Here is a 15,567-nt window from a genome sequence, read left to right on the forward strand (position 1 = left end):
AGCAATTCTTCAAAGCGGGTTAGAGAGATTTTTAAATGTGCACACTTAAAATTGACAGCTGCACACCAGCCCTCTTTTTTTCCTAGCAGAGTAAGTGATATTAATCTTCCCCTTCTCATATTAAGGGAGCGAGGGGATTTTCCTGATGTATTTGGTGATTTTTCTTCTATGCTAAACGTGCAGAAAGATAAATCCACTGATTTTATTGGTGCTACAAGGCTTTACATTTATTTGTGAAAGAGGAGAACCAAGATCATAAATGATCTCTTCCGGTAATAAGAACCCACGATTCGTTTCCCCGGTTCGCGGTTATTTATTTCTCTCCCATTTTAGCTCAGATTTTTCAAGGCTTTTCAGAAAGACTGAATTCAGCATATCTAAGAGTTGTCAGCCTGACAGCTCTACAGACTGTAGTCTCCTGTTTGCTTTACACACGAAACAGGTGCCACCGAAGCAGTAATGCAAGCTCGCCGTATTTCAGCAGCATTGCAATCTGCTTGCTTCTCCACTTATGCAGAGGTAGGATATAAACAGTTCAGTTTTCACGATCGTTTACTTCTTGGCTTCTTTGCAGAGGAAGCGTGCCAGTTACTAGACGCAAACTGTTGCTGAGAAAGGATGCCAATTGCTACCAGGCACGGTAATTTTATGAAATCCATAGCTGTCTGCAAGGAGGAACACAAACATCAACAATTACTTTACAGAGTAAACAGTCCTCTTGTAACTATGTGTGTCACACTGCTGAATTGGGTTTACTATACATGAAAACCTCCTCAGACTCCCATCACGGTTTTCATACCCGAAAACTGGCTATAGGAAGCTTTGCACGTTAAAATAAGTTGTTATCTATTAAAGGACTAATTGCTGCTCTATTGAGCTGCATTTCTCGAGGTGGCTCAATTTCATAGCGTCAGTGAATGGCGAAATGAATGGCTAAAGCAGAGATATTTCTGTTGCCAGCGTCCTTGCCTGCTGGTGATGGTTCCTCTGATGGGCAGTATCCCGTGGTAAAGCAGGGTCGAGGGTGTGCAGGCTTGTATGTGGGGGACCGGGACAAGCCTCCCCAATGAGTCTGCACCTGGAAATGTCCTGACCAGCTCATTCCTGGTCAGAATCTGGACATTCCTGAAATCCCATTAGTGTCTCGAAATTGGTCTTCAAAGAGGCAGAAGGATGCACGAGTCTGGTGGGGAGTAGACAAGATACACAGGGCTGAAGCTTCCCATTGCATTGTGGACTGAGGGAAGGGCAGTTAGCATTTGCGCTGTCTCACCAGAGACAGGGGATACCCTGTCCACCTCATAAAGTAACTTAAATTAACTTTATCCTGCCACATCCTTTGTCCTTGCTTGCTGGTTCTGCAGTGACGGTTGCAAGGGGGAGGGCTCCAGAGCCAATTCCCATTTCTTGCTTCCCCACCTGCTTGGGAGAGGAAGCTTCCTGCTATCAAAGGCTTTGCATGCCTTCCTTCCCACAACAGCCGTGGCCAGGGAAGCAGGGAACAAATGTTACAAGCCAGGGTCATGATCTAGGGAGTGAGTGAAGCATCAGGAGAACCCACGTGAACTGATCACCGTCTGAAAGGCAGGTCCTGGGATCCTCTCTCTAAATTTGTTTGCACAGGATGGAAAAAAAAAGATATTTCCATGGGGAAGGAATAAAGTGAATCCATGCTGATGACAGGTATTTGTTTTGTTTTGCCAACAGCAAGTCCTCTTTCCAAAGGAGCGGCATTTGCACTAATCCCCATTTGAGCCTGAAACAATTAGCCGATCTGTGCTTTTCAGAGGCAGAACGCAGTGTGAAGCCTTTGTATTTATTTGTGTCAGCAAACAAGTATGTGGGTCTGTGCACAAACACACTTGAGATGTCACCCAGATTATGCTCTATTTTCAATCTGGTTGCTGTTTTTCTGGTGCTACAACTGGCCTGCAGCATGCAAGGGGACAATACTGGATCCGTCCTCATCCATGCGCTAATTACTGGTACGGTGTTGGCACGTCACCTCTTTTTAGGGCCCAGATAAGAGCAGAGGTGAGCAAACTTTTGGTTTACGCTCTAAAGGAGCTGAAGTCTGTCCTGGGCTCCCAACCCTCCATTTGCATGCACAAAGTTTTTGTATTGCTGAATGGTTCTACTTTATAAATTATGAAAACAACTGAATCAATAAATATTAACATAATGTGTATTGCCTTGGCAACATGGCACTTGATACAAAAATTAAAAACAAATTATATAAACCACCCACAGTAGGGAGCTTTACAGGAGATAAACCTGCTGCCGTTGCTGCCAGAAGAACGAATCATCTGGAATCAGAACAAAAGCAAACAGTCCAAAGTTAAGCAGCATAAACCAAAGGCACCTTCCCCCAGACAGGCCTGTGCTGACCTTCAGGTCCTGTGTGCTGGAAATGGGACTGTTGCATCCGATGAGAGTCGCTTACCAGGACTGGCATCAGTCGCTTGCAAAAACTCAGCCAATTCCCTAACACTCCTTTTGGGATCAGTCTATATAACCAGGTTCTTTTGAAGAGTCTATTTCTCTTAGAGATTTTCTCCCACCTTAAAAACTTGCAGAACAAGTCTGAAAACACACGGTGATGAACCAAATCATTGTCCAAACACATGCGTGTGTTATCCCCATTGGAAAATTTGCCAAGATATATTTCATCGGTTTATTGGTACAAGTATGATTTCTGGGAAGCAGCTGGGTCCACATTTCCTAGAGTTTAGTCTGTAGTAAATTGTTGCTAAGTCTTGGTACCACACAGAGGGGTTAGTAAATAGAGAATTGGTGTAAGTTTGGCATTTGACTCTAGCTTAGTGCAATAATTTGCTTAACAACTTGAATATTCGTCAGATCAACTGAATTACACAGTCTGTTCTCATACACTCCATAGTTTCTAATGAATCTGAGTGCACAACCTTTCTGCATAAATGAACTTGAGATGTCACCTCAGATTGCATTGTGCTTTTAACATGAAACAATTGTTTCTGTTGTTTTAGTGCTATAACCAATATCATGCCATTAAGATTACTTGGTACTAAGTTGTATGCACATTGCATTAAAAAAAAAAAGACTTTTTATGGCTGAGCGCCTTACTTGTGCAAACTGTGCCTTCCACGTTTGCTTTTCCCCTGAATAGTACACTATTTCCAAAGATGTGCCTTAAAGAGTGTACTTTTTGACAGGGACAGAACTGTAACTCGGTGATTATGGAGCAATCTCTGGCCAGTGAAGATGACTGCTAAACTGGACCTAGAAATTGTATGTAATACATTCTTAAGCAGAGGGTACAGGCTTGGACTTGCATAATTTAATTTATTAAAGTTAGAATATATTTTAGACCACATGCTCTCTGAAGCAGGAAACAAGTAATTTGATTTTAAATTAATTTGTTAGAAACACAGAATGACATTTGAAAGGGCTGGTACAAACCTGACAGTCCAAAAGTATTTATATAAAGAGCAATTTGCTTAACCAACTGCTTCCTTTGTGTCATCTGTTCTTTCAGATAGTTATATTTGGAATAAAGTGTTTTTCTGCTCCTGGTACTTCTTGAGGGACTTCCTGTGGTGATGTGGCTTTAGAACTGAGGCAGGTAGGCTGCGGCTCCCTGGGGAAGGGAAACTCACTTAATACATGAATAACATCAAATGTCAGTCAAGCCAAGGGAAAAAAAAGTGGACAAGTGAAAGATAAATAGGTTTAAATAATTACTGTTGAAATCCTGTTATGCTTGTAATTTTTTTCTCAGCATGGAAGTCCTTCTGTAAGCAATTCAGCACAACCCTTTGAAACCGGCTAGGGTTTTATTAATATTTTAGTAGCAGCATTAGTAATGGCATGAACAATGGTAGCGCTGTGATGAGCTATGGAGTTTTCAGAGAAATCCCTGTCTTAGGTGAATCAATAAAGCCAGACTGATTTACACTAGCAGAGAACCTGGGCCTCCAGATGTAGGGACCGACCCTGCAAACATACTCTCCTCTGCCATTAGTCCCCGAGTACTTCTGGCCAGCTCAGCAGTAACAGTCATCACCCCAGGAAGAAGTGGCTGGAGTTAATGGCACCACTCATACTAGCAAGCACTGGGTCTAGTCAGATGTGTTTGCAGGAAAAAAAATTAGTGCTCTGGTTCCAGAGTCCATCCCTTCTTAGGGAAGAACTTAAGGATTTTCTCTCCTTTCAACCTGCCTTCAAGTCCCGTTGGCGTCAGTGGGGTGCAAAGTAGTCTTAAGTGTTTTGCTGAATAGGGGCCGCATACCTTTACGGGTTTACCTGCAGTTTTTCAGCATCTACTTTTAGACACTTTTTATCTCTTCCAGTGAACTTTGCATTTTCCTCCCCTTCAATGTGTATCTTGTCTCCTCTGGGTGCGTTTTTTCCCCACTGTTTCAAGCAGACTCGTAGCACGGTGTTGGGTATTACACTCGCGCCTTTCTCCAGCCGTGACACTGAGTATCGCCACCTGACCGCGCAAATTCAGAGTACACCCCTCGGTTATTGCACCGAACTGCAAGCACCTTTCTGTGCGCCTCAGGTCACTGGAGGAAGCTTGTATCTCAAAGCCAGACTCAAAATGGAGATTGCAAGGGAATTTGCTCCTGCCCCAGCAACAACAGCTCAGAAAAAAAGTTGGCCTATTTGTATTTCCATTTTCTACAGCCAGATATCTTGACATATCCTATTGCTAAAGCTGAAAAGTTACAGCATAAGCTTGTGTTATCTTGTTTCTTGCCATTTTCCTTAAGATGTTTTCCCCTGACAAGTATAGTCCAGGCTATTTTCTCTTCTAGCTGGGGAGTTGTCCTTAAGAAATAAGCATGCTATCAAAGAAAAAGAAAATAAACCCATCTAGGATTATTTCCAGCAGGAAAAACAGCTGCAGCTGAGGGGGCAGCGATGCCAAAGCCCAGGTGTCCGGAGTCAGAACTCTGAGATTTGTGAAGAGTTAAGTGAGTTGCACGTGGATAAGCAGTTGAAGGCTGAGCCACCACCTCCAGTAGGGCAAAAAGAGGTAACAGAAACAACTTTCCTACCTGATACTGCATGCAATTCATTGCACCAGCTCCATAGTGCATGTCACTGATTTATGTGGGGTTTATGGCTTGTGAAAATACATGTTTGTCAAGTGGTAGGAAAGCAATAATACATAGTAGGTATTACAGTCTTAGTAAAGAAGAGAGAGGATTTTGTTGTTATAAAAATAATTGGAAAGCTTGGAAAATGTGCATTATAAATTAAGATGGGATTCCAAGAGGCTTTGGGAAAAAAAAAAATACCACAAAATCATCTATAATGTTACTGTCTTATTTTAGGAGCAAATATGTGTGTGTTTTCCCACTGAAAAGTAGCTTAAGAATGGCATCTGCTGACTTGGCAGATCGGTACCTTGAGTTCACTGGAGGGCATCTGCTATCCGTCACAGATTACCATTTCTTTTCCTGTTAGCACATAGATCCAAGAAAGGTGCAACAATTTAAGTAGCTGAGGTGAAGATGCTAACTAAATAGTAAGCCTTGGTATCATTCAGTTTATGTTGGCTAAAGTGCAGCTCACTCATTGTTTCTTGATGCGTACACATTGACATTCATTTTCAATTTGTAGGATTATGTTGTCCTTATAAGCATGAATACCAAAAATACATGTACTTGTACTGTACACTGAGTGACTCCAGGCTTCAGATTCCCTGTATCCTACTTGCTGACTTGCTGGATTTTTTTCCCATTCAGATTTAGCATTTTATTGACATAACATTGCCTTTATTATTAGAGAGTGACGCATTCCTCTCTTTGAAATCAGGAAGCGGATGTTTTGGGTAATGTCCTGGGACTTTGGGGAACTCCATAGCTCCTTGAGATTGGAACCACTGGTGGTTTTGGGGAACTGAATTAATGAAAGGGAAAGGATGACACAGTATCAACACGTATCACACCTCTCCCAATTCTGCTATAAAACTGCTGGCAAGTTTGTGCCCAGCCGGAGCAATCCCATGGAGAAATCTTGACAGGACAATAGGAAAACAGACCCATCGCAGAGCCAGAGCTCCTCTTCTTCAGGCCTGCTGATTCATATTGTCGTATGGGGTGGAATTTACTGAACTAGATGTAGACATCTGCAGCTGAACTTGTCATCTGAGACCCCTTTATCGTCAATGAGGATCTGGAGCCAATGTAGTCAGGTAGATGTGTCTCAGCTCCAACTGAAATCAACATTTAAATTAGGTCAGATGAATCATCTTCTAAAAGTGCTGGTTTCTCTCCATTGACTATAAAGGGAGCCCAGGATAACTAGATGAGTTGTACATGTAGGTGAGCTGAATTCCACTCACAGTAACCAGAAATCCTCTAGCCATGAAGCATTTCTTTAAGGAGCGATCGTCCTTGCCAGAATACTTCTTGGCGTATCGAACTTCATCTTCAGAAAGAAAAGGTCCTGAACGTTAGAAGAAGGAGACTCGAATATTTGATGTTCCAGTCTCAGAAAAAAAAAAAAAAAGTATATATATTTACCCAAGAAATAAAAAACTTCAAAATAATGAGATGAAGCATTATAACTAGGAGGAATTGGAAGACCATTTCAGGATTTCTTCTCTCAGGGGATTAGGTATCTTTCATGTTTAAATGCCTTTTTGAGATAAATAAACCTTGTGATCCTAACATGGAAGCTGGACAATTATGTCCTTTTTTAGTGCTATAACGAAATGTCATGATAAATCAAGAACATTCTAGCCTTGATATATTCAGCAACATCGTGATAAAGAAATAATCCCCATTTCCTCCCTCAACTTTCAAAGGGTCCTGGGACACAAATGTCACCTTTCTATAGTAGAGTATAATTGATTCTATTTGCGGCTGCTTAGAAAGAGGTGGAGGAATATGGCAATAATCCAGGGATGACTTGAAATCAAGCGGAAGTTCACATGAGGCTAAGAATGCCAACATGAAAGAGCAAAGCCCAAAGGATGCTATTTTTGAAGGCCAGATCTTGTGTGGACATTACATACTTACAGTCCTCCTATTAAGAAGTAATCTTTGTGCCGGCACACAAGGACATGCTAATCATCTTTTTGATGAATGTCCCAAGAACTTGCAACTAGCCAAATAAAGCCAGCAACTGTGAGGAAGTAACAGATTTGGTATGCCCAAGAGGCAGGGCTTTGAGTGATTCAGTCAGGAACACGAAGCATTGAATGTGTTCTGAATAAAACACTGCTGATGTCAGTGAAGGATACATTATATGATTAAAAATTCATCCTATGTAAATCATCAGAAAGACACCATAGAAATAAAATCACTGATGTCACAGGTGGATAAGACCTCAGAGAACAAACTGGTTGATTTATTTGCCAAAACATTGCCCCATGAAATATTTTGTACGGCTTTGTGGAATCTACTTTTACATGTATCAGGCAACTTAGATTTCTTCATTTACCAAAGGGAACAAGTCACTTGCTTAGAAAAAATCTCATGGCTGGGTATATTGCCTTAATAACCAGCCCTTTTTTTTTTTTTTCCTTTTTTCCCTTTCAAAGTACCGTTTCATTACTCTCTCTTACCAATTTTATCCATCATTCTCTTTTGATGAATTAATATAACTTAATTTAATAGACTGTTCTTTGCTTCCTTTTGTCTTTGGCTTACCCCCTGAAGTAACACGCCATTGCTCTTTCATTTCATTATTTCTTGTAAATTAGTGTCTCTGTGCCCTTTATCTGACTTATTTTTACCTCTTTCTTTGCAACTCCCTCAGTTGTTCCTTTTTGGAGTTGTTTTGCCAAGAAGTAAGCACAATATTCCAAATACAACTTCCAAGGAACCGTAAAGAGAGGAAATAGTATCTCATTATCTAGACATGATGCTTTCACCTAAGTTTTCTACATTGCTATATCCCACTGCAAAATCACATCTAATTTTTTAATATTACTGCAGGTTTCCAGGATTTTTCTGGAACTCTCATTTGTACTGTTTTGAGTCAAGTCCCATTTTGCTATATTCTCTCCATGTTTCACTTCTTTTTTCCTTTCTGCTTCCTCGGTTTCAATACTCTCTCCAATTTAATGTTACCAGCTAACATGAGGATTATATTGGTCATATAGAAGAGTACCTCTTCTATATCTTTAGTGAAGACAATGCTGACTCTAATCCCTACAGATCTCCTCTGAAGACAAAGTGTGTTATATATCTGGGTCCTGTGATGGCTTTTCTCCACGCAGCAGTGGGTGAATCCAAGCCAACTACATTTTATTTTAAAAGTAGACTTTTCTATAATAGACATTCAGATATTTTCTTAAGGTTTGTATATCACATGTCAGTTTGATAGATTCAGTCTGTGATCTTCAGAGCTGAGGGAGAGAGGAAGTGAGATAAGAGAGTTAAGCCTTGAGCAAACATCAACTTTCAATGAGATTTCAGCATCTCACTGCTAAAGGCTTTTTGAAAAAGCCATTCAGATCAATTTGCCATGATTACAGACACAAGAGGTGGGTGTAGGAGCCTTGTCCTTTTACTTAAAACAGCCAGTCCACCCAGAAAAATATTAAAAACTACCTTCTGCAGTACGAATTTATGCACTCGTGGGAGGTCTCCCAAAGGTGCTTCGGACAGATCCCGTTGTCTCTGCCTGGTACACCTCCTTCACTCACTTATGCTGAGACAGAAAGAGGAGCTTCTGTATTTATTTGTCCTTTTTGCCTTCTTTTGGCCTCTTTGCACCCTGTTTGTGCACAGTACCCTTAGCATACAGGAGAACCACCTCACTGCCTTTACGTGTCTATGACATTTCACTCTGAGAAAGCACTCTCCTTTTCTCCTCTGAGTCTTTATTTAATTTACTTTAATCACAGGCTACAGCAAGTGTTTAGTGATCTGTGATTCCCATGATTATTCCGTTTTCCTCTTCTCTAAGCTCAGTATTGTGTTTACTTATTGCTGCTCTCCTGGGCTGTTTCCATTTTTCCATGAGCATTCACTATTGATTGCTAATGGTGTGTTAACTTGGTGTATTGGATCCCTTTTTGCCCTACAGTGTGCCTTGCCTGGATCTACTGATTTGCGTATGTTGCAGGCTTTCTAGATATTTCTCTACTTGCATTTGTATTAATTCTAACAGGCTCTCCCCCCTCTTTTTATTTATCCCCTTGTTGGATTCTTTTAAAAAGGGTTTATTTTCTTAGGCAACTGAATTTTGATTAGTTACCTCTCCCTCATCAATTGTTATTATGTCTCTAGCTCTTTTTTTTTTCCATTACTGAGTTCATGAAAACCTTCTTAATCCCTTTAACCTTTCTGGCAAAGAGTAACCTTTGCTTCTTTCCTACAAGCTCTCCTAATCTTTCCCTCCCCTCTCATATCTATGGTTCCTTCTTTTTCTAGTCCCAGTTTGGACCCTCAAACCTTTGTCTAGTGTTTTCTGAAGCCATGTTTGCTGCCTCTCCTTCTTTGAAGGCTTTTCAGAAGAAATCCTGTCTGTTTTGTCTTGCATGTTCCCCATCTCCCTTTGACGCTAATGGATTCTAATATTTTCTGAAAACTCCTCCCGATAAATAACTCTCAAGAATTCTTGATTCTCTAAGATGTTTTCCTTGTAGTCTATTATAATTGCACTGTATTGTGTTCTGTTCATTTCCTAACCTGTCTCTGCTATATCCAGCTCTCTCATTGACTATGCTATCAAGCTGACATTGTTTTCACAGTTTTCTTTGATTTCTGTCTGTTGGTAAGAATTCTATCCAACAAGGCTTCTTTTCTCATTGGAACCCCTATTTTCCACATCCTACAGCTGTATATGATGTAGGACTATTTCGGTGATCTGTGTTTTGATGTCTTCATAACAGAGTATCAGAAAGTTCTGACTGTGCTAAAACTTGGTATGACATTTTTTCCACCATCATATAGCGCTGGTAGTCTGTAGAAAATGGGCTCTGTACAACAGCTGCATTCTGAATATGGATTTTTTAGAAGCTTTAACCATGTCTTTGACTTGTGCTTTCTGTTCTGACTCTCTTCTAAAAGGTCTCTTCTCAATTGTTAGCAGTCCTTTTGAATAGAGCATTAAAAACCCTAGCCAAGACTATGACCTTCTGGATGCTGCAGCTAATTGCAAACAAGTAGCTTCCATCCCCACTTGCAAGCATTGCTGGAATGTTCACTCTTGCCCATTTTACCCAAGGTTCAGCATTTCTCTGAAATCAGCTATAAATTTTGCATTGACTGTGTATACTGGAAAACAGAGGACCCATTTTCACATTAATAATAAATATATAAAGCTGTACCTATTCTCTAACTCCATCACCATCATCCTCATGAAAATAATATTTTATGTGTACGTGCCATCTCTCATATAACTATCTCACAGGTTGTTTAAAAGCATGGTAAGTATTATTGTCCTCATTTTTTTTTTTAAATGGAGACAATAGTATTGCATGATAAAGTACAAAAAGATTTCAGTATGTACTCAGAACAGAATAAGGCAGTTAACAAATAACCCACCTTTCCTGATGCCTGCTTATTGCTATTTTGCATTGATATGACCCATAGAAGATACCAGCTTTGGTGTTGCCCACTTATGCCAGATAGTGCTCTAATACAGTCAGAAGCAAACTGTGAGCAGGGCTAGGCAAATATTAGATCTTTCACTTTAGTGGCCAAGATGAATAATCAAGTAAAATACAATTTTGGATTAACAAAATAGAAATGTTTTATTTTGACTAGTAAAATAAAATATGGGGGAAAAAAAATCCTGTTTTCTTCTAAAGAAAATGTTTTTATTCTGCTAAAAGAAAGTTTTGACCTGAAATGAAATTTCTATTTCATATTTGGGTGACTTTTTAATCATGTATCATATCTCTTTTCATAGCAAATTCAGGCTCTAAAACAATTTTTTAAAATAATATATTCCCCAGAAATTTTTACCCAGATCTACTTGAGAGTTCCTGCTCTAAATAGATAAGACAACCAATGCTCCAGGGAGTGGGAATATTCCTGTCCCCATTTTGCAGAGAAGGATTTGAGAAACGCTGAATTTAAACAACGTGCCCGAGATGATGGTGTCACATATTTCAGGCAAGCAATAGAGCCTCTGGAAGGCTTTGAAAAGCCATGTGTCCCTCCTCCTACGTCACCGTGAGATCAGAAGTGTGTGACCAAATTGCGAGGGGCAACATCACATGGTGGGAACTAGTTAGACCCGGGATGAGGCAGGTGGAAGAGCCCTCTCACACGGGTGTTCCTGTAGCATCGTGTGGCTGGACCCTGGTGACGGAGGGTCTTCTGCTCATCTCGGAGGAGAAGCTGTGGCAGCAGGGACCAGGGAATGGTCCTGACTGACAAGGTGCAGATTTTACCCATCAGCTGTGGGTGAGGAGCCTCAGGAACAAGGCCCCTGGCACAGGAACCCAACACAGGTCATCAAAATCATCCTTCACCACCATTTCAGGAGCTAGGTCCCACTTCTGGTCCCCCCCATTTAAAGGTACGAGCCTTCAGGACATACAAGCCCTAAAATCATGAGTGGTTCCATCATTCCAAGCTTCCACCTACCATTAATATTCAATGGCTGTTCACTATCTTTCTGCGGTTTGCTTCTGTTTCGTTTTCAAAAATAAGTTTTACTTGTTAACTTTGTGTTGTTGTTCTTGTCGATGGGTCAAGCATAGGCAGAGCTGCCACTCGAGGAGTGGGCACCACGTGAAGTGCATGGCGATGGCTCTCTTGGGGTGGCTTTAGCTGGGATATCGGTTAGTGGAATAAAAACTCAGCTACTTCCTCCGGGGCGATTGATTAATTTGTTTTCATCTTTGCTCTTGTTGACAAAAAGCTTGATGAAATCAGTCTTTCTGAAGGCAGCACAGTGGATTTGACAAATCCTGCGGAACTGCTGGAACAGATCCCTGAGTTTGCTGAGGAGCTGATGGAGCCTGAAGATTGCTTCCCCGAAGGTAAGGGCCTGCATATTTCACACAATGCTGAGGCAAGAAACCTCCTCTTCTCTTAGTGAACATCTCTCCACCTTCACACCACGTTCCCCTGGCTGCTTGCAGTAGTATTGCACTGGATGCCCTTCATTTGTTAGATACCGTAATGCTCCAAACGCACGCTCGGAATCACTTCTTATCACTAGTCTTTGGATTTCCAAGGTAAGGTAAGCCCAAAGCGTGCTCTGAAAGGCTCTGCAGCTTCTAAAGTGGTAGGCTTTCTTTCACCATAATTTGTGCCATAAAGGTGTTTGGGTTTTTTTTTAAATGTTGATTTTTCTGACTTGGCCAATGAAGATTTTTGCCTTCCAGTATGTGTGCATGATCAACTCTGGTAGAGAACTGAGCAGATCAGGGTGTTTCTGTTGCTTAAATGTATATAGGCAGTTAACAGACACTGTCTGGAGAGTTCATGAGTCCCAGGGACTCTCTTCCATTTATTTTAAAGGGTGTTAAGATTAGCATGTCCAGTAACTTTCATCTGACCAGGGATGTGTTATGTAAAGCGTATTTTACTTAATTATTTTAGATAACAACAAATCATATTTACATAACTCTTTTAACACCAAAATATGCCATCATTTTATCAATTTTTTAACACCATCCTGCTCCAAAACACAGGTTTAAAACCCGGCTACATCAGATCTATTTTAAAGTTAATTTATAAGGTAAACAACATTTGAAGTTATTTCTTCTCAGAGTGAGTTCTATTCCAAATATTATTTCAGTCAGATTCCTCATTTTTATTTAAATCTAGGTTAGGAAAAATAGGGTTAGCTGAATGTTCGTATATTCCCTTGAAAATTCAAGGATTATTATAAATAAAAACAGAGCTGCTCAGATGGGATCAGACAGAGATGATTTGCTGGGTATACGAATGCCCCTGAAGTCAGCAAAAATGTGCATCTCTGTATCTGTGAGAAAGATGATTGAATGAGGTAAGGGAGCCCTGCAGGGCTTACAAATGTCCCTAGGATCCAAACATTTTTTTGGCAGCTCTGCTTAAAAGCAGTAGCCAAAAATTAATGCAGTTGATGGAGGAAAGCATGGGGTAACTATTCTGGCCCCTGCAATAACATTTAGAAATTAGATCTGGTGTTTTCATTCTTTCACAATATATTTCTTAATGAAGCTAGTGAGCAGCAATCTATGTTATGCGCTGCAAAGTGAGAAATTATATTACAATTGCTTAAACAAGCCAGTGCTGTAAGACCAGTGCTAGTCAGAAGCCAGTTTACAAATTCTGAAACTGTGGTTGGCCACAATCACCTTCCAGTTTGTAAAAGAAATGCGCGCAGCCCTGATTCATTCCCAGAGCAGTAGCACTCTGTAATTTGCTCTCTCTTCAAATAACCAGAACTGCCTGAAAAACCATCGTGCAGGACCACACCAGTACCAACCCAGTTTGTCAGATCTTCTCCAATGCTGTCCATGGGATGCCGGGTAGGAAGCGGTGCTGTTCTAGATCACTGGAAGCATTAAGCTGGTTTTGAAGCCCACTCAACCCTGGCAGCAGAGAAATGTAGAAATAAAGGTGTTGTGGGCTGAACCCCAAGCTTGGCCTGGGACATGTCCACCCTGCCGGCTCCTGCTCCCTTCCCCCCCAGCATGATTCTCACTGCAATGACATTAACATTTTTTTCTATTTATGCAGGGAAAAAAAGTTGTTTTCCTATAGTTTTCTTCCATTAAATACCTTCCAAAATTTTTTCCCAAGCCTACCATTGCTATTAAACCGCATGCAGTTATCATTCCAGTCTAGTTAAAAAACAAGCAAACCAACAAACAACAGTCTCGTTAGCTAAGATATGACAAGGTTATAAAGTACTAAAGTGGAAGTATTGAAGGGCATGCACTGGGCAAGTTTATCTAGTGTTGCCTTTACTGCCTTGATACAACAGTATTTGGTATATTTGGGAGAATAACCAGCTAATATTTGTGAAAGAAGGAGATTAGGTGAGATGAAGAGGAAGAGCGAGAGGGGAAGGGTTAAGTTTGTACCTTGTTAGCTCACCAGCTGTCTAAATTCAAACTATGCCATTTCTAAACACATCCAGCATAGGTTATGTCCTGAACAAATATGTTCCCGATTCAGCCCCCTTTTTCAGATAACAAAGGCAATGAAGATAATGCATGTTCTTGAAATAGTTGCTGAAAGTTTGCTGAGGTCACAGTTTTCCGGGAGTTGGGTGACCCAGATAAGCCATAGGTCATTTTTTCTTGGGGAGACTTGTTAATTCATTATCATCTCAAAATAGCTTTGATTAGGGTCAATGGGGAATATTCTTCAGTCAGGAAATGTGAAGCCAAGGTAGGGTCACAGCTCTGGCAGCTAACAAGTATTGCTGGGAAAAACCTGACAGAAATGGAGAGATCATTCTTGTTGCCAGATGATGGGAAAGCAACATCTAGGCAATGCCAGCTCTTTGGGTATTTTTTCCTCCAGATGCCTTGCAACACTCCAGTCCTGTTACCTCCATTGGTATGCATTCTCTGCATCAAAAATTGCTATCTGTTTGGATATTATCTTCTGTGTCTCACAGAAGGTCATCCAAAGAAAGCCCCCTGGTCCCAGCACACTCCTCTCTCCCAGACCCTAATAGGAGAAAGTTTTCACCAAGTCCTTAAGCGTAATTCCCCAGACACAGCCCGCTGGCAAAGGTTTCAAAGGCGTATCATTGGATGGTCATGCAAGAATGAGCTACCTTGCTCAACGCGCAGTCGATAGCAACTCGTGACACCAAGGACGCCCCAAACCAGTTTTTCATGTGACCATGTAGGAGCGATTATCGCAGCTGGAAAATACCATGCACTAAAGTGGAGTTACTCTGATTAATGGTAGGATCTGCATCATGCCCTTCCCAACTGCAATTAGCGGCTGTTTAGAAATAAAAAAGTGAAGAAGAGAAAAACTAGACCGTCAAACTGAACAAATCTAAACTGAGCTACAGGGACCACCACCAGATGATGTTTAAAGCTAGGTAAAATGAAACCAAGCCCATCAAAATGTGTTAATTGTCATCCTAGAAAAAAATGATGGAACAAAATCAAGTTTTAAAGTATCTCTTTGCTCTAGCTGCAATACCTGAGATACAGTGTATTTTTCCACCAGGAAGGGCAAGCTAGTGTTTTGTTGTGTACAATTTTCAGACATCATAAGACTCTTACAGTCCTATTGGATGTACAGAATTAAATTAATTCAGGTTGGACAGGACCTCTAGATTTCAACTCGTCCACCCCCTCGCTTAAAGCAGGGCTGACGTCGGTGGTAGACCAGGCTGCCCACTGCCTTTGCTTCAAGGCGTTACGCTGTTATTTGTAGTGACCTCTGAGAGGATATGTTTTGAGGAGAGGAGCAGCAGATAAACAAGAAATGTACCCTTGTAAAGCCCTTGGAAGAGTAAAAAACACCTGGCAGACTGTGGCTTTGTCAGATGCTCTCTTGGCAGCACCCGGCTGTAGTACACAAGAAAAAAATCAAATCTCCATGTGTGCTCAGGTACCCAAATGCTGGAGGCAGTGATGGCAAATCTTTTCCATGTCAGCCAGGGGGAAAAAACTCTTTTCTGAGCTGCACAGTATAAAACCCA

General features: G+C 41.0%; 1 protein-coding gene across 6 annotated transcripts in view; it reads left to right on the forward strand.

Moving 5' to 3' along the window:
* Positions 1–15,567, forward strand: part of LOC142038847 (sodium channel protein type 5 subunit alpha-like) — a 217,149-nt gene that overhangs the window by 156,324 nt on the left and 45,258 nt on the right. For 4 of the 6 annotated variants that reach the window (XM_075044726.1, XM_075044717.1, XM_075044743.1 and 1 more), the window contains 2 exons: positions 4,874–5,020; positions 11,821–11,941. In XM_075044726.1, the coding sequence (XP_074900827.1) occupies positions 4,874–5,020; positions 11,821–11,941 (268 nt within the window). The remainder of the gene's footprint in view (positions 1–4,873; positions 5,021–11,820; positions 11,942–15,567) is intronic. The other 2 variants (XM_075044735.1, XM_075044752.1) reach the window with 2 other exon arrangements.

This window comes from Buteo buteo, chromosome 2 (genome assembly GCF_964188355.1).
Source record: "Buteo buteo chromosome 2, bButBut1.hap1.1, whole genome shotgun sequence".
Lineage (NCBI taxonomy): Eukaryota > Metazoa > Chordata > Aves > Accipitriformes > Accipitridae > Buteo > Buteo buteo.